Consider the following 19,663-nt stretch of genomic DNA (forward strand, 5'->3'; position numbering starts at 1 on the left):
CAATATACAGACAGTGTAAAGAAAAAAATAACAAATATTCCTTTACTCATTTCCTCGAGTGTATTTAAGAGGCCAGGCCCTCATTCATCAAAGCATTTGGTCTGTTGCAGACTAAGGCACAGAATTTTGCTATGACATATGAAATGTCAGGCTTTTTATCTCCTAATAAAATTTTAATCAGAGATCTCTTGATATTAGCAGATGATGGCAAATATCTGAACCAGTGTGACACAGGAAAAATTCTATGATTCCTATCTTCTGCTTGCATATGGGCATTTGCGCAGCTCCTCAGGTCTTTGTAAAGGCCCACCTAAGATAATAAACAGCCTGGTGTAGTGGTTAAGAGCAGGTGGACTCTAATATAGAGAACTGGGATTGATTCCCCACTCCTCCACCTGAGTGGCAGAGGCTTATCTGATGAACCAGATGTGTTTCCACACTCCTACAAGCCTGTTGGTGATTCCTGACCTAGTCAGCTTCAGTCTCCTTCCTCAACTCTTAGCTCCAATCTAGTCTTGGCTAAGGTGTCTGTTGCGGGGAGAGGAAGGGAAAGGAGTTTGTAAGCTTTTTCGAATCTTTTTACAGAAGAGAAAGGCAGGGTGTAAACCCTCCTCTTCCTCCTCCTCATTTTCTTCTTTGTCTGGGCAAAGTGATATTAGATAGATAAGGGACCATCATCTCCCTAGTCCATAATGTTACTTCCCTGTACAATTTGGGGAGAAGTGCCAGCTCCATCTGCATCTCAAAATCATAAAACATTTTAGAACTGTAGATTTGGGCCTAGTCAAGCCCATTTTCAGCGGCTGGACCAAGTCTGAGCCAAGTGAAGACAATTTTTAAAATTATTCTAGTAGCCCATGACAGACAAGGGCTTGCAGAAAGAAGCTGAGGTGCACCCTGATTTTAAAATGTGGAAATCAAAATTCCACTAAAAAACTTTCAATGTAGCATTGAGTTTGTATGTTCTCTTTCCATTACAACATTTACAGTGCGATCCTAGGAGTAGTTAAAACCTTTTAGGTCCACTTAAGTCAATGAGCTTAGAAGGGTACAGTACAGAAGAAGAAGCTTCTATTGTTACTATACTACAGTTAATTGGCTGCCTAGAAGGGAATTGTGAATGCCTTCCCCAATATATTCATCCATGAGAGAAATCTGGGTGAAATTCAGCTGTATATAGGGAAAATGTAGTCCAGTACAAAATCTGAGTGTCCCCACCGCCACCAGACAGGGTCAGCCTCCCACCACCAAACAACTTTTTTTGCACCAGGTCTTGAAGTCAGTGTATGGACCCAGGGGGAAGGAGGAGGGGTGTGGGAGGTGCTTTTCTACCCCCATGTGACTAAATGACCACAGCCCAGGAACATTTGACCCCATATGTCCCCCTGGGTGGTACGCCCCTGGTGCCACATATTGCCCAGATGCTCTAACAAGCCCCCAAACCATACAGTTTGGAAGGACTGCTCGAGTGTCCTGTTGAGGTGTGACTTGACTTCTGGAAGTGATGTCACAACATCATGTGATGCCGGATGATGGCCAGCTTCACATGCAGAAACCCCTGGGGCTTGCAAGGCTAATCTATACATTGCCCAGTTTGCACTTCTGTGTCATCAGATGAATCACATTCCCAAAATGTGCATCAGGTGGACTTCCCCTTCTGCATGATTGGAATTCTGGTTATCATTTGCAGAGGACAAGTTGTATTATGTGCCGCTCAAAGTGTTGGCGCCTGCCATGAAACAGAAAAACAATTGGCACCGGGCTGGAACTAAGCAACCAACATGTTGTTATCTCCCTTTGCTGCCATCAGTCAACAGCCTGCTAAACTTTTCCTGGCAGTGCCGGATGTGGGCCACTGTTTGAAGCTTTCATGCTAATCTTAATTTTTTTTTTCATGTAAGGTTTCCAAAACAGATCAAATTTCCATCTTCGCTGACGCAGACCCAGGAGGACAAGGGAGTGGAACTGGGCATGAGTGCTTCTTAGTGCCACTCTGGGTAGCCAGGATGGATTAACTGGAGGAAGGCGTCCGCTCCGCAAGACGGTCTTTCTAGCACCCTGTGTGCTGTTCTGAAGCTTGGGTGAGTAACGAACATTGCAAAGTGTCAGCGTGAGCTGCTGGGCTCGAGGCCCCTGCTTCATGGAGGCAGCTGCTTCTGGGATGGTGGCAATGTTAGCTGAGGGGTGACAGTAATCGGGCAGGCATTCCAATGGATTGAGCCTGCAGAGACTGGGCCAGGTCATGCTTGACTCTCTCTTCAGGGCTGTTTCACACATGGACCTACACATGTTAGATAAAGCATTCTAGATGCACTGTTTTTCCCCCTGGATCCTCCCCCTCTCCCTGACCCTGGGAAATAAAGTTGCAGATGATTTCCGTAGTGCATCAAGAATGCATTGTGCAACTAGGTGTGAAACTGGGATGCCAGGCTCCAGGCACGACCTGGAGTTTATCTTCAGACTAAAGAGATTGTTTCCCTGGAGAAAATGGATGCTTTGGAGGGTGGACTTTATGCCATCGTACCCTGCTGAGTTCCCTGTCTTCCCCAGGCTTCATTCCCAAATCTGCAGGGATTTTCCAGACTGGATTGGGAAACCCTGCACCCCCCCCCCCTCCCCCACTTATCCCCTGCCAATGGCCAGGGAGGTCTGGCAACCCTTGTGTGAAAGCCACCCAGAAAGCAGGATCGATGGGGAAGAAAAGGTTCTCCCCACTTCCTTTATACCCAGGAACATCTTGAGATTTTGAATGGCGTTCCTTCTCTTGTTTGAAGTTTCTGCCACTTTCCCATGCAAAAACTGCATACTGGTGCCTACTGAACAGAGCTGTGCAGTCCCAGTCGCTGAGCTGTGAGATGCCCCAGGGGCAACACTTTTGATGGAAGCTGTTTCCGCATGGTCCAAATATCCCAGGTTGAGCGAGAGAAACATGCTGGTTCAGCCAAGAAGTTTGCACGGTTCCCAATCCTGAAGTAGGTTTGTCCCGCAATATTTCCCTCAGCCCCCCTTTAAAAAACCCCACTAAAATGTTGATTTCCCCAACCTATTGGAATCACCTCCCCATGCAGGGCCATGGGAGCAAAACCGATTTATTTTCCGCACCCACTGCCTGATCTCCCTTCCTTACATCATGCTCACCCTGTTCCAGCTCACTCACCAAGCACCGCTTGCTAGCTGAGCTGCAGCCAGTCCAGTCCTGCAGCTCCTGGCTCAAGTTCCCAGTGGGATCCTGGGAGGGGAGGGGTGGGGAAGCGCCTGCCTGGCAGGATGCTCTCATTCCGGGACAGCCCCAAAGAACAGCCAAATGTTATTTGGTATATCGGGGAGGGGAATGAGTGTCTCATGCTGTGGTTTTCTGTACACTTTAAAATGTGGATGGGACATAGTGCTCTGCGCGGTATTGGTCGAAAGTTTTTACTTTGTATAGCACAACGTGCGTCCTTGCCATGTTGCTCACTGCCGCTGGCTCCTTTCCAAAGCTAGAGAGAAGGGATGTGTGTGCCCTGCTTGGTTTTCCTGTGGTTGCTGTGGATCCGTCAATCAGAAGTTTTGCCTTTGGGAGCGGGGGAAGAGCCAATCAGAATGCACCACACCGGGTATGTTCGAGCATTTACGTTGTAAAAACAAAAAAAAAGCTGGGCTCGTGCGAAAGAAACTGGAGAATTTCCTCCCAGTCTTCACTCGACTCCTTCACAGAAATGGGCACCCATGCAAAGGGAGAAACTGGAATAAAATAGACCGGATTTTTAAACACTGAATGCAACCCACTATAATGCTGTGCGGAATCGACCTGAAATACTGCCTTTGTCAAAGGTGCTTTCTTTACAAATATACTAGCAAAGGGAGGTAAAGAGGTGCTTCCACAGAAGGCTGATGGGAAATTGTAGTCCATGTAAACATCTGGAGTGCTATAGGGTTCAAGCCACCACTGCCAAGTGAGGGCTCACAGTCTCGGCTGTAGAAATTCCTGGAGATTTGGGAGTGGAGCCTGGTGGGGTTTGGGAATAATGCTATAAAGACCACCCTCCCGCACAGCCATGCCCTGCAGTCTAGAGATCAGCTATAGCTCCAGGAGATCTTCAGACCCCATCTGGAGGTTGGCACCCCTACGTTGCAGATAATTGTCAAGCAACAGTTGGTTTCTGCTTATCTTGCCAGTGAACGTGTCCCACCCATTCATGCTACGGCTGAGGCTGAGATGGCATCTCCCTCATTGCAGACCTTATCAGCAGCCTGCTTGTATCTGTTCAAACCACAAGAAGAACTCGCAGCGCCAAGAGGTGATGGCAGCATCTCCAAGAATTTCACAACCTAGAGCAGGCAATCTTAAGTCTGGAGCAAAGCATAGTCATAGAATCACAGATCTGAAATGGCCCGCACAGGTCATTTAGTCCGACTTCCTGCTCAATGCAGGATCAGCCTGAGGAGGACAAGGACCTCAGTGGGGTATAGGGTGTTTAGAGTCCACCCTCTAAAGCATCCATTTTCTCTACGGGACTTGATCTCTGTAGTCTGGAGATGAGGTGTGAATCCAGAAAATCCCCAGGTCCCACCTGAAGGATCCCTGGAATCCCTCAGCAGAGAGTCTACTAGTGATGCATGAAGGATACCCTGGGAGCTACACTGACATCACTCTCTCTGGAAGTCGGTCTGCTGGGCCAAGTTGTAAGGAAGAGGCGTAGACGCTGGTGTGATATCATCCTGGGTGGAGAGAGCTACGGGCAGGAAGCGCGGATCCATGGATCTCATAACCTGCTGCTACAGTCCCTGGCACCTTTATTAGGCTTACTGCCATGGCGGTATGGGGAGGCGGAGAGCGTGGGAGAATATCATATGATACATGACATCATGGGGTTGCTCTACGTGCTGGGAGGAAACGCCACGCCTGGGTCTAATCCATACCTGGGGGCAGAGCCCCTTTGTCCCTTGTCCTGGGATTACTTGGCACCGTGGAGCTGTGGTAGTTCATGACCTGTGACTCACGGGGTCTGGGATGTGGTGAGCATGTGCTACCAGAAGGGGCAGCCAGATGGTACAGGCATTCCCAAGGCCTCTCTGAGGCTCCTGCTGGGCCTCAAGGGCTCATCCCTACAACTCTCCACGCTCCTAGAAGTGACATTAGTGTGTGGTTCAGCAGGCCTGGACACTCTGCCGTTTGGACAAAGGTCTGTGGCACAAACAACATTCTGACATCACTTCTACATGCACAGGGATTAATGTCAAGATGCTGCTGGTGTTCCCCCATTTGCTGCCCTCCTCCCCCCCCCCCCAATCACCACTGGGCAGCAGAATGGTGATTGGGAGGTGCCTGCTGGGAACAGAGTTTCCCTTGCATCTGACGAGGTATGGTAAACCTACTGTAGCTTTAATATTTTGTTGGAGGTATGCAGAGGCAGATCTAGGGAAAATGTAGCCTGGTGCAACATCTGAGTTTTCTGCCCCACCCCTCCGGTATGGGCAACCGCCCTCCCCCACTATGACCAAACAACGTTTTTTTTTTGCACCAGTCTTGAAGTCAGTGTATGGACCTAAATTTTAAGGAGGAGGGGGGCTGGGCGGGGGGATTTTCCACCCCCCACATAACTAAATGTGTCCAGCCGCTGATATGGTGCCCCCCCCACTGCTCCTGCTTTGGCACTGGTACAACAGAGCTCCTCATATTGAGGGTTCGCTGTCCCCCCCCTTCTTGGGGTGGAGTTTTAAATTGAGCCTGGACGCCTCTTTGTTTAATTTACTAATTGTTAGCCGTTGTTTTTAAGTGTATTTTTAAGATGTTTCATTGACGGAGTCTATGTTTGTATTAAATCGATTTCCACTGCTTATTGTTTATATATTATGTTCTTCACCGCCCGGAGCCCTTTGGGGATCGGGTGGTATAGAAATTGAATTAATAATAATAATAATAATAATAATAATAATAATAATAATAATAATAATAATAATAATAATAATAATAATAATAATAAATGGCTGCAGTCCAGGGACATTTGACCCCATATGTGGTACACCCCTGGTCTGGTATGATAGCATTCACATGCTTCCCTCCTTTCAGAACAGCAAAGCGGAAGATGAGAAATCAGAAAGAATGAACCAAGTAGCAAGAAAACACATGGCTATGAGGGTCAAATGAAGTGTGCCTCCAGTTTTAAGCTGAAAAGCTATTTTACGGATTTCAGAAGGTAGGTAAGCTGATGCAAGCTAATTTTTAAAATCTGGTTCACCATCAAGCACCTTTGACAATTTCTTTCCCTCTGCTTAGCTCTTTGCCAGCTATGGAGAATTCCCCGTCACGACTGAGCCCATCCTCTTGGGAACGCCGACAGGCATGGGCCAATCAGTACTGTACACGGCCCAGGGTGGTTAAAGAAAAGGAGACTCCCAGTGGCTCCCAAGAAACGCCGGAGTTGCGGTGCTCTTTGGAAGATGCATTTTTGCGAGGTGAGGAAGTGCACAGAATTGCCTTATGGTGGAGACACCATAATAATCAAGGCAGGTGTACAACAGGTACTGTCACAAATATTACACCCATGTGTACCCATGCAACTCACTAGATGAGTAACATTTCAACATTATCTTACAATCATAAATATACAAGAAAGATTTTTGTAAGTCAGTACACCGTCAGGCATGGCTATAAAATCTCTAGATTAGGTTTTTATTTCGGCAGTCCTTTGTCGTACTTCAATCTGAAATGTACAAATACAAATGTCAATAAATAAAAGTCTATCTAATCCCTTTCATTTTCATATAATTTCAAAACAAAACCCAAAGAATCCCTCCCAATACACTTACAATTGTTGTATAAAGTATTCTTTTCCCCACTCCTCTAGGGAGTACATAACTGTTTTTTTCTCTTACACTCATATAAAATAAAACATTCATATTATTCAACATTAAACCTAAATTCTTTTCATATAAATAATAATACATTTTTCATTGTAAAAAATTCACCTAGATAGTTTCCAAACTGAATTCAAATTTCCCTTGAATGGCTCCTTTCTTCTATTAGAGCAAAACAAAAAGGGGAGTAAAGAAAGAAAAAGAAGAAGATGAGGAATACATTCAAAATATATTGTTCCAAGCTTTTAAAAGTAATCAAATGCCTTTCCAAATACATAAACACACTTACTAAATAGTCCTTCTCTCTGGATATCAGGATCTCATGTGAGAGCACAATACAAGGTGGAGACAGGCATCCTATTTATCCAGCAGGGATAAATAAACAGACAGATTGGACATGTTCGGCCCAAATGTGCTTTTTCATCTCCAGGATTAAGCTCCTGGAAAATTATTTGGCAAGCAGAATATGGTTGGGCATGGTGTCGATTGGCTGTCCTCAGTGATGTCACCAAATAAGCTCCTCCCTCGGCCCAGAGCAGTTTTCAACTGCTGAAAAAGTTTCCTTTTTTCAAGTTCAAGTTCAAAGACCTTTATTAGGCATTAAAACATAGCAGAACTAAGTAATCCAAAGTTTTTACAAGATAAAACAGGTACTCCTGTTTCAAAAATGCAGACATCAGAGCGAAAGAGGAAACCAGGAAATCATTTCGTAATAGTGAGCAAGAATTTGGCCACTATGTCCAGTTGCTTGGGATTCTCTGTATTCAGAAGATAGTTCAATTAAGATTAAAAGGTTTGATGGACCAGTAAGGGATCCCTAAAACAGGGTTTCCATTCAAAATCTAAATTTTGGACAAACTAATAAAATGTGCTCCAAATGACTCTTCATAGGAGCCTGACAGTATTCACAGGTAACGCTTTGCTGTGAAGGTACCGCGGAATCTCTCTAAAGGAAAAGGTTAGTGGAAATGTGTTGGTTCTCGCCTGGTCAATAGCCAATTCCCAACTTAGGGTCAGACAAGATGTTTAAATACAGCCGGTTCTGCATTTCCCGGGCATGATGTTAAATGGAGGGGGGAGAGAACAAGCCCTGCTTCTACTAACCAGGATGTTGGTGTTCTGGATCGAATAGCCGTATCTTTGATACAACAAACGTTGTATCTCGCTAGGAGAAAGCATAAGGAGCTGGTCCCAAGAAAGACCCAGGGAGGAAATCTTTGATTTGATATGAGGAGTTTCCTTTTTGAATAAAAAAATTGGTGGCAAATGAGCAGATATAGGTGATACTTTCCTCGAGAGCAAGGGTCACCTTATGTGCCAAACCAAGGCTTCTTGCACCAGAGAAAACGCCACTGTTACCAGGAGAGACTGTGGGATTCCGCTCATGCATATAAATGCGGGGGGTGGGGGTGGGGGGATGATTTTAGTAGACATTCTGCCAGAAGCAGAGATGAAAGAGGGATAGCCAAGGCAGTATTTGATGAGGAGCGGAACTGTCATTTCCCTCCGTTAGAATAAGCAGCCCAAATTCTCCCACCAGTAAGCTTGAATGTAAATGGAGATTCCAAGCTAGGTCTCCCAATTCCAACACTCTCAGTGAAAGCATACTTAGAGGGTTTTCTTCAAGACATTGCAGAATATCAGACCAATCCATCTCACAATTGTTTGCAAGTCCTGCACAGCAAAATCCAGCTGCGAAGTGCATTGAAAGTGGATCGAAAGTGCATTATTCTGCATATGCGGAAGGGGCCAGAGTGGAGTAACTCTGTTTAGGATGACACTGTTGAAGGTCAACAGGGGTGTGTGTGTGTGTGTGTGTGTATAGTAACACTTATATGTTGATACATTTACAGTTCATCAATTGGTTATCAATAACAAGCATATTTTACAGTATTGAACTTTCAGTCAGAGGCTTTTACATAGCTTTAGTTAACAGAACACTGAACAACATCTTTCCTCAGTCAGAGAGCTACAGTCTCCAACTGTCACTTTTAGAATGTTCACTGAGCTCTCCTAGAATTCTGTGCCTGCTGTGTGCAAGGCTGTCAAATCCAACACTGTGAAGTCCCCTAACACTGGCTCTGTGATGTCTGCCTTTGTAATTATATTGTGTCAGAGGACTCATTTTGCTTGAGGTGGTCTGCTCCGATTGGTATCAATTCTCAGTGGTTTTGGAGAAACCCCAGCATTCAGTTTTTGACCTACTTGCAACTGGAGACTCTCTGGGTTTTTAAAAAGGACTCTGTGCTTGCAAGTCCTGTGTGTGCAGCAATCCGGGCCTTCAATGCCAAGGTCATTCAGCAATTATTATATGGCATCCCAATTTGGATTGGTGCTTGGAATGGCGAAGTGGAATGTGTGTAGTCACAGCTTCCTGCCTTATTTTTCCCATCCTACTCCCCTCCTCTTTCTTTTTTTTAATCAAGCGTGGGGGAACCTGGGAGGAAAGGGATATAAATGGAAGAACTACATTACGCTTATAAACTAGAATGAAAACAAAACAGATGTCTTTCCCAAAAAATCCACATGGAGTTTTCAACACAGCCTTTTTGGGGTGGAATGCTTGAATTAGATGCAATTGTGGCACAGTTCTTGTGTTAGGATGCAGACTGTGCTAACCAGGAACAAAATCATGGAGGTAGGGAGGTTTTTTAAAGTGGAGAAATGGCTGATGAGAAATGTGTTCAGCCTTTGGATATCCAAGATCATAAAAGGAGGTTGTTGGCTCTGACTCAAGGACTATCTAGCCCAGGATCCTGTTGCCACCAGATGCCAAATGGATGCTTATAGGCAGCCCACAAGAAGACAATACTCCTTCTGTGCCATGGCCCTCAGAAACTGGTATCCACAGGTACACTGCCTCTGATCCTAGAGTTCAGTGTGCCATTGTAACTTCCAGTCTATTAAAGATCTATTCTCCACACATTTGTTGAATCCCCCTTTCAAGCGTTGGAAAAAAGCAGTTGAGGGTGTAGGCACAGAACAGGAAAATAATTTTATATTTAGCCAGTCAATGCCTTTTACATCTCTGTGCTGACAGCCATAAGCTGCAAGGCAGAAAGTCACGTAGCCCCTTGGCACTCAGCCCTCCTTGACAATTTTATTAAGCACAGCTCTAAGGGTTTATAATAAGCAATAAAATTATTTAAGGTTTTCTAACTGAGGCAAAATCATATAGGCCTTAATCAAGCTCTCTGAAAAGTATTTTAGTAAAAATACAGCTTAAAGTCATTGCACAGAATCATAAAAAAACTGTCTTTGTTAGGAGAAAGCATTCAGTGTTCCTGCATTCCAGAAAAATATACTTGTTGCACTAGCTGAAATACTCAGCTAACTTATGCTTCAAGGCATGCAAGTCAAATCTCAAGGAAAATAATATCAGCAATCCAAAGCATATCCAAAAGCACAGACCTAGAAATTAGAAAATAGAAAATAAAGCATTTAAACATTTCAGCTAAAGTATACTTATATGTAACTTCTACAAGCTCCTCTTGAAGACATTCTTGTACTATTAAGAATTATTATTGTTCAGAAATATAGTAAAGGCACCTTGCTTTCTTAAGCAGCCCCCATCGCTTTCCCACATTCCAAAGAAAAGATACTTTCTCAATTTAGCAACTAGTTGAGAAAGTGTGTGTAAGAAAAAAGAACTGATCAGCAGAATTAAAGCAAAGTGTGAGTCAAGCCACGTGAGAAACTATATTCTTAAGAATGCTATTTAACAATGTATCGCCAATGATTAACAATGATGAGAATATTGAAACGTCATGAATTGACAGGATTTGGCTTTGCAACATTTATGATGCATCAGCTGTCTTTACCCTATAAGAACTGTGACATTTGTATAATCAGGGCGACTCCTCTGATTCTAACAGACCCTCTGTTGGTTTGGAATAAAAATTATTTCTTTAATTTTATTCCTTGTCGGCTCCAGCTTATTAGCTAATTTTTTTTATTAAACACATTACCCCGTGGTAACAAGGGGAGCAATGCTTCCAAAGGAAAGCATTTAACAAGTAGGGTTGCCATGTTTGAAGAAATACATATTGATTTTGGGGGTGGAGCCTGAGAGGCAATTTTATGAGGGGACCCCAGAAAGCACAATGCCAGAGTCCACCCTCCCAGGGATATTGACCCTGTTGTCTGGAACTCAATTGATATTTATTATTACGGCCTTTTGGCCAGCCAATAGTTTAAAATTCAGGAGGCAATACACGTGGAATACATAGTGCACTCCACTCCTTATACAAAAAAAAAATTATAATATAAATTAAAAATCCATTATAAAATCTATTAATAAATAAATAACATTAGTATTTTGTGGGCATTATTACAGTCCCTCACTACCACAGTGCAGCTTCTCTTTGTTCAATAAGGAACTACGCTTATTGTAGCACCAGTATACAAAATTTAGCTACCTTCTCTGTGAAATGGCAGAAACATCTATCTTCTAATAATATTCTTACAGAATTCGTATCTGAGTTATCTATGAATGGATATACATGACGTGTTAACAATGGTTGGATCAACAGCTTCCTTTCACCTTCATGTAACTTGCAATGGAGCTCAATTGTAATAGTGGGAGATCTCCAGGCCCCACATGGAGGATGGCAACCCTATTTTCAGGGGAAGGACAGACTTCCCTTCCTCCTGTCTTTTCTTCCCTGCAGTTGATGGTGAGCAGGAGGGAATGTGTGGTTAACCCTTCCTCATAAGCAAAGGTCCTCCTCTACAGTCTTGTCCCTCATTTGCTTTTCCCTAGTTGACTGGCAAATAAATTTCAGAAATCTCAACTTGGAGAGGGGCAGCCAAGCGATTCGCCAGAGTGGGACATGGGTGGGTAACAACAATCTGACCCTCAAGGCCACACTAGATCATCACTTGGGGGTGCTCATGGCGGTCTGGTAGGTTCTCGCCAGGCTGCTCCAGCAGCTGTGGCTGGGAGCCTGCCATGGGCCTGCCGGGTGCTCCTTAAGTCCTCACTTCCAGCCAGGGTTGCTCTGGAACAAGGTCACCACCTCCACTGGCTAAGGTTAGTGGAGTGAGGGAGGCGCCCGGAGCAGATGTTGCCCCGGGTGCCATTTTCCTTTCCCTCTAGGCCTCTGGCGAGGGGTGAGGGTGGGGGGTGATTTGCAGCCATGCAAAGATCAGAGAGGAAAACTAGCAGTCAGGAAAGACAGAGCAGGTCATCACATGGTATGATGGGATTACAAAAAGGTTAGAGTAATAACTATAAAAATAGCTGAGGAACAGCAGCAATAGCTACATGGGTCTTTTTGTCTTGTTTCAAACAGGAAATATGTCCTCTAAGATTGAGAGCTGGTTGGACCAATGCAGGTAAGTCTACCTATGTAGGATTGCTAGCTCTGGGTTGGGAAATACTTGGAGATTTTGGGGGTGGTTCTGGAGAGCAGTGAGCTTTAAGCAGGAAGGGGACTTCTACCGGTATACCGCCATATAGTCCATCTTCCAAAGTGGCCATTTTCTCCAGGTGAACTCACCTGTGTTGCCTGGAGATTAGTTATCATAGTTGGAAATCTCCAGTTGCCACCTAGAGGATGGCAACCGTATCATGGATGTTACAACTAGGATTTGGCGATTATGGGAAGAGAACTTCATCTGAGTTGTACCTGAGTTCTCCAGGTACATTAAAAATACACCTGGGGACTTGGAATCTACCCGAATGTTAAGGTCTTCCTTTGAGACACTGCTATGTTGCCCTCATTGTATGGTGGGTATTTAACTGCAGATGACACAGGATCCAGGACTTGGAAATTCCTTCCCAGGGAGGTTTGCTTTGCTCCATCCTTAGGGTTGTTGCAGTGTTGGACAAACGAGGTATTTTTTCAGGAAGTGTTTTTGGTGCTCAGATCGAGTTCATTTGCCACTCAAGGGATGCTCCTAACTCCTCTTGTGGTTCTTTTGCGATGAGTTGGGTCAAGACTTTTGACTCCCATGGGACATTTCCATAATGGGAAAAGACCCTTGCTGTCTCTCCCCTTCCACTGATCTGCCCAAATTTCTGCTCATGGAGCAATTGTGGAACAAATTAGTCCTTTGTGACAAAGTATACAAAGGACAAAAGTTTGGGATAGTGTTGTGGAGTTAAGGGTTTGCATTTTCCTGACGCCATTCTGTATTTGTATCTTCAGAGGATCCATTCGACTGCCAGCCACAGATGCAGGCAAAACGCCAGGGAGAGAATGTTGCTAGAACACGGCCATACAGCCCAGAAACCACACAGCACCCAAGTGATTCCGGCCGTGAAAGCCTTCGACAATACTTTGGGGATACAGTTTAAAGAGTGCCAAATTGTAGAATTGCCATGCAGCACAAAGATAGGGCTGCCAGCCCTAGTTGGCTCCCTGGCAAAATAAATTGGGGGGGCGGGGTGGGACAAGTAATTGGTACCTCATAGAGTTAGAACATAAGAACATAAGAAAGAGCCTGCTACTCACAGTGGCCCCAACCAGTGATGCCTTGGGAGCCTACATGCAGGGAGGTGGAAAGTACTGGCTCCTTGTTGCTTGTTAGCTAGTTGCTCCCGGAAGCACCTTGGTCTGCTTAAGGCATTTGCAAATCTCTGTGATCAAGGGGAGGATCAAGATTGGTAGCCATACATCGACTTCTCCTCCATAAATCTGTCCAAGCCCCTTTTAAAGCTATCCAGGTTAGTGGCCATCACCACCTCCTGTGGCAGCATATTCCAGTGGTAAGTGTTTTGGCTTGGTAATTATGAAGTTTTATGTAGCATCAAAACAGGCCTCTGGGAGATACATGTTAACCAGAGGTGTAGCTAGGGAAAATTGAGCCCGGGGCAAAATCTGAGTTTTGCGCCCCCTCCCCCCCACAACCCGGTATGGACAGCCGCCCTCCCCCACTCCAACCAAACAAAGTTTTTTTTAGCACCAGGTCATCTCAAAGTCACCATCACATTATAGAACACATGCCCCAACTAAAAAAAACTGGGCAAAAGAAGGACCCAGATGATTTTAAATGGATCCCTCATGAATTCATATGCGATTTTGGTAATTGGACAATGTGAAATGAAACCACCATGAACTCAGTCTACCAAGCAGCACCAAAACAATCACCTAATCCCACGCTTCTGTGGCACTGAAGTGGTACCCGTTTCTCTTTGAGTAGAAACATCTAACTCTCAAGGATTTTGCACTAAGTCATCCCCAAATCACCAGCACATCACACAACTCCAGTCCCTCCTTTAGCCTCTAACACCTGTCCCTTCTGTCTAATGGGACTTCACTGCCCTCCCTCTTAGGGGAGGGGATTTAAAACGTGGGTAATTTGGACTTCTATTATCCCACTGTTGCTTAAAGGTTTTAAACTTATAATATTTGTACTGAGATTCATGTTGTACACCGCCCAGAGCCCCTTGGGGATGGGGCGGTATAAAAGTTTAAATAATAAATAAATAAAAATAAATAAAATAAGCCACTTGTCTGAACACAACAATTACACATCCCACACTTCGTGGTGCTGTAGTGGCGCAAAAATCTGCTTGAAAAAACATCTGGGGTTGGGTCTTGCCAACTGCCCAAGCGAACAGAAAAGAGTGTGACTGACATCTGCCTACTGGGTGAAATTCTCAGCCAAAGTTCCAAAACCAGCTGGATGAAAGTACACATGTAGGCTACATGAATAGCATTTGATCATACCATTCATGACAAAAAAAATGGGGATACATCTTTTTAAAGACATCCCCACATGTCTTAGAATGGTCGGGCAGAAAAGCTTTCAAAATCACATTTGGCAACTCTATTGCAACTTTTATGCTGGATCACTTATTGGGAGTAAGTGTTACCAAGGAAGCATCATGTGATTTGCTTGCCAACAAAGCAACACTGATTGCCAGTATATCTGCCATTTTTCTACCACTGTATAGATATTAAAATAACTGAATAATTATGCCAACATGTATTTCTACACTGCAAAAGATCTCCTAATCCCAGCTTCTTACTCTGGGATGTAATAAACCTAGAAAGTATGGTAGTGTCACTGTTTTTCAAGGCAAGGTGACAGTTATCAAATTTTCAAACATACTGAATTTGTAAAAATATGTGAAGAAAAAGTTGAAGTCACAAAAAAGTTGTGAAATGCCAGTGACTTTCTACTCATCTAAAAAGTATGCTGTAAAGTGCTATCCCGTATATCTCGTGGTAAAATGTTCCATCATGGGGTTTAAGTGATAAGACAATTACAGAAGGGGCTAGCTCATACGCAACAGAAGTCACCAGGTTGCCTCCCTGTACCTCCTTCCTGGTATAAAAAGGCAAAGAAATTTCAAGTGAGGTCTGTCTCACTTCCCTGCAGCTTCTGCATCTCTGCCATGACACAAAGCGACACCCGCTTGCATTCTCTTGTGTGCAACACCAAAGTTACAGGCAGTAGTATAAGGACGGCAATAGAGAAAAAGGGACTACCAAACATTTACCCAAGGTTTGAGAATATCAACCTAACAATTTTGTAGGTGCACAACAAAACACCACAGGAAAATCATTTCTGGTGGTTTAGGATTTGCAAGGGAACAAAACAAAAAAAGAGCATAAACAGAATGACAGCAATACTTGGAAAGTTTCTTGATTCACAGATTCACAAACACAGCCACATTGCTGGGCGAGGGACATCTGAAACTACTTCATGGTTAAAACAACATGGAAGCAAAGGATTCTAAAAATATTTACAAACTTTTAAATGCACACAATCTCTTGGTCGGACTATTGCATCTGTTCCCTCTTAATAGCCACAAATACCTTGTAGAACTTTATAGCCTTTTTGCCAACCTTCTCAACAATTCTACCAATTAATAGGGCACACGACTATCTCCTTGGCTCAACTCCCTTCACTGGCGTGGAAACGCCATGCAAGCTTACTTGTGGATAGGGTGACCAGCTTGCCCTTTCGCTTTCAAGGGACACTCACGCTTTCCTGCGCGAGGGTGTCCCAAACCCGCTGGCTTGAAATTGTCTCTGAATGTAGGGCGGGCTTCAATGGTCACAGACTGCCACCATTGCGGGGAAGCGCACACGGCCTTATGTCAAGAGGCTTCTCTTACGCTCTGTCTTCCCTGATCGGGAGCGCTAGCAGTAAAGGCCTTACAGGCAAAAGGCAAGCCATGCCAATTTCAAGGCAATTTCATGCCAATTTCTGCAGCATCGCTGTCTTTTATACAAGGGCGCTTATATGGAGGCGGCGCTCTCATTAGGGGAGACAGCGGAAGTTTCCCAGAAGACTTCTGGGGCGCCCCTTGTCTCCTGACATTGGGATGTGCTGCCACAGGCTCGCTCAAGGTAAAAAATCTGGTCACTTTACTTGTGGAGTAAGTCGTGAGTTCAGCAGGGTTTCTAAGTAAGCCCATATGGAATCTAGTGCCAGAAAAGAGGGCGACAACCCGAATACACATTTTTAAAAGAGTTCGAGAGACTCTAACCCCCACGCAGCAATTCAGAAAGGACTTTGGAGCAGCTTCCTGAGTTTGCACCTCTCCCTCAAACCTCGCCTTGCCACTACTACATGGATGAGGAGGTCTGCAAGCTGGCAGAGAGGCTGGTGACCTTGGTGGCCAACAAGGACCAGGCTGCACAAAGTTCCCCATCCCCAGATCAGCCACCCACTCGCCTCAGTCAGGAGGGAAACTAGGTAGGGACACGCAAGGCTGAACCCTTTCCCTTCCCAGCTGCCGAGAAGAGAAAGAGTGCCCAGCCAAGCAGACACACAAAGCACATGACTCACCTCCAGCCTGCCCAGCTGCTCCAGCAAGGTGCGCCCGCTTGTAAAATCCATCCTCCGTGCTTGCGTGGCCCATATCCCTTTCTCTTTGCAGGGTCCCACTGGGACTCCGCTCCAGCTTACAAAATCCATCCTCCGTGCGGGCGCACCCCGCATCCCATTTCTTGGCTCTTCCTGCAAGGTCCCAGTGGGACCTGCCCAGCTTGGCAACTGCCTGGCCTCGCAGGCGCGTCTCACCTCAAGAGATCCCATTTCTTTACGCTTTTCTTTTGTGGTCCCGCTGGGACCTGCCTCCAGTTTGTAAAATCCGTCCCTTCAAGCCTCCCACACACTGTATCCCATTTCTTGCACTTTCTTTGTAAGGTCCCACATGGGACCTGCTCCAGCTTGTAAAATCTGCCTCCTCCTGTATGCGTTCGCCTGCAAGAGATCCCATTTCTTGGCGCGCTTTTCTTTGTATAGGTCCCATGGGACCTGCCCAGTTTGTAAAATCCTCGCCCTTCAAGTGCCTCACAATATTACCACTGCATCCCATTTCTTTGGCTTTTCTTTGTAAGGTCTCATGGGACCTGCCTAGCTTGTAAATCTGGGCACCTCTGGCGCTCCCCACACACTCGCGTAATCACCAGAGATTTCTTTGGCGCTTTCTTGTAAGGTCTCTCTGGGATCTGCCCAGCTTGCAAAATCCGTCCTCTGCGCCCCACACACTGCATCCCATTTCTTGGCGCTTCTCTTTGTAACTCCCGCTTTGGGACTCCGCTCCAGCTTACAAAAAAAATTCATCCTCCGCGGGCGTGGCGCACTCCCGCATCCCATTTCTTGGTTTCTTTTCCTGCAAGGTCCTGTGCAGGACCTGCCACCTTAGCTTTGCAAAATCTGGCTCTCTCCGTGGCGTGTCTCAGCTTCCGCATCCCATTTCTTGGCGCTTCTCTTGTAAGGTCCTGCATGGGACCTGCCTAGTTTGGTAAAAATCCGGCCCTTCATGTTTCCCCACACACTGGAATCCCATTTCTGGCGCTTCTTTGTCCCGCTTGGACTCCTGCCTAGTTTGCAAAATCCGGCCCCTGGGCGCTCTACACACTGCAATCCCATTTCTTTGGCTTTCTTGAAGGTCTCGCTTGGGACTCTGCCCAGCTTGCAAAATCCGCCCTTCACAGTGCTTCCCAGCTACACACTGTATCCCATTTCTTTACGCTTCTTTGTAAGGTCTCTTTGGACCTGCCTAGTTTGTAAATCCGGCCCTTCCTGCGCCTCTGGCCATACACCGCAGGATCATCCATTTCTTGGTGCTTTCTGGTAGCGGTCCCGCTGGGACCTGCCCAGCTTACAAAATCCATCCTCCGTGCGGGCGCACCCCGCATCCCATTTCTTGGTTTCTTTCCTGGGTAAGGTCCCCGGCTTTGGGATTCCTGCCCAGCTTGTAAAATTGCTCTTCCCAGGCGCGTCTCGGCCTCGCGAGCATCCCATTTCTTGGTACTTCTCTTTGCAAGGGACCTTGGCCTGCCAGGTTGCAAACCGGGCCCCTCATGCCTCCCCACACACTGCATCCCATTTCTTGAAGCGCTTCTTCTTTGTATGGTCTCGCTTGGGACTCTGCCCAGCTTGCGTAAAATCTGGCCCTTCGCGCCCCACACACCGTGCATCCCATTTCTGGTGCTTTCTTGTAGGGCACCGCTGGGACCTGCCCAGCTTGCAAAATCCGTCCTCTGCGCCCCACACACTGCATCCCATTTCTTGGCGCTTCTCTTTGCAAGGTCCCGCTGGGACCTGCCCTGCTTATGCTGTTCATTCCTCCGCGTATGGCGCACCCCGCATCCCATTTCTTGGCTCTACTTGCAAGGTCTCAGTGGGACCTGCCCATCTTGCGTAAATCTCGCCTTCCGTCCGCGGCGCGTCTACCAAGATCCTCATTTCTTTTGGGCGCTTCTTTTTGTAGTGGTCCCGCCAACCTGCCCAGCTTACAAAAACGATCCTCCACTGCGGTGGGCGCGACTCCCGTGATCCCATTTCTTTTTGGCTCTTCTTTCCCTGTATGGTCCCGCTTTCGGGACCTCGCCCAGCTTGTACCCCTGGCTCTCTCCGTATGCGCAGTTCGGGCCCCGCGAGATCCCATTTCTTGGCGCTTCTCTTTGCAAGGTCCCGCTGGGACCTGCCCAGCTTGCAAAATCCGTCCTCTGTGCTCTACACAATATCTGTATCCGCATTTCTTGGCGCCTTCTTTGCAAGGTCTCGCTGGGACCTGCCCAGCTTGCAAAATCCGTCCTCTGCGCCCCACACACTGCATCCCATTTCTTGGCGCTTCTCTTTGCAAGGTCCCGCTGCTACCTGCCCTGCTTACAAAATCCATCCTCCGTGCGGGCGCACCCCGCATCCCATTTCTTGGCTCTTCTTGCAAGATCTCAGTGGGACCTGCCCAGCTTGCAAAATCCGTCTTCCGTGCGTGCCCGCCCCGCATCCCATTTCTTGGCGCTTCTCTTTGCAAGGTCCCGCTGGGACCCCGCCTCCAGTTTGTAACTGGCCCCCTGCGCTCGCCCCACACACTGCATCCCATTTCTTGGCGCTTCTCTTTGCAAGGTCTCGCTGGGACCTGCCCAGCTTGCAAAATCCGTCCTCTGCGCCCCACACACTGCATCCCATTTCTTGGCGCTTCTCTTTGCAAGGTCTCGCTGGGACCTGCCCAGCTTGCAAAATCCGTCCTCTGCGCCCCACACACTGCATCCCATTTCTTGGTGCTTCTCTTTGCAAGGTCCCGCTGGGACCTGCCCAGCTTACAAAATCCATCCTCCGTGCGGGCGCACCCCGCATCCCATTTCTTGGCTCTTCCTGCAAGGTCCCAGTGGGACCTGCCCAGCTTGCAAAATCCGTCTTCCATGCGTGCCCGCCCCGCATCCCATTTCTTGGCGCTTCTCTTTGCAAGGTCCCGCTGGGACCTGCCCAGCTTGCAAAATCCGTCCTCTGCGCCCCACACACTGCATCCCATTTCTTGGTGCTTCTCTTTGCAAGGTCTCGCTGGGACCTGCCCAGCTTGCAAACGGGTCTCTTCATGCCCCAATAACACTGCATCCCGCATTTCTTG

General features: G+C 46.5%; 1 protein-coding gene across 1 annotated transcript in view; it reads left to right on the plus strand.

Annotated features, from left to right (window-relative positions):
• The first annotated feature begins 2,000 nt into the window (after nt 1–2,000).
• Nucleotides 2,001–19,663, plus strand: part of LOC125428014 (protein TESPA1-like) — a 28,908-nt gene continuing 11,245 nt past the window's right edge. Inside the window, exons 1-4 of the mRNA XM_048487589.1 lie at nt 2,001–2,081; nt 6,053–6,179; nt 6,260–6,438; nt 12,135–12,177. Of these exons, the coding sequence (XP_048343546.1) occupies nt 6,127–6,179; nt 6,260–6,438; nt 12,135–12,177 (275 nt within the window). The 5' untranslated portion in view covers nt 2,001–2,081; nt 6,053–6,126. The remainder of the gene's footprint in view (nt 2,082–6,052; nt 6,180–6,259; nt 6,439–12,134; nt 12,178–19,663) is intronic.

The sequence above is a fragment of the Sphaerodactylus townsendi genome, linkage group LG03 (assembly GCF_021028975.2).
Source record: "Sphaerodactylus townsendi isolate TG3544 linkage group LG03, MPM_Stown_v2.3, whole genome shotgun sequence".
Taxonomy (NCBI): domain Eukaryota; kingdom Metazoa; phylum Chordata; class Lepidosauria; order Squamata; family Sphaerodactylidae; genus Sphaerodactylus; species Sphaerodactylus townsendi.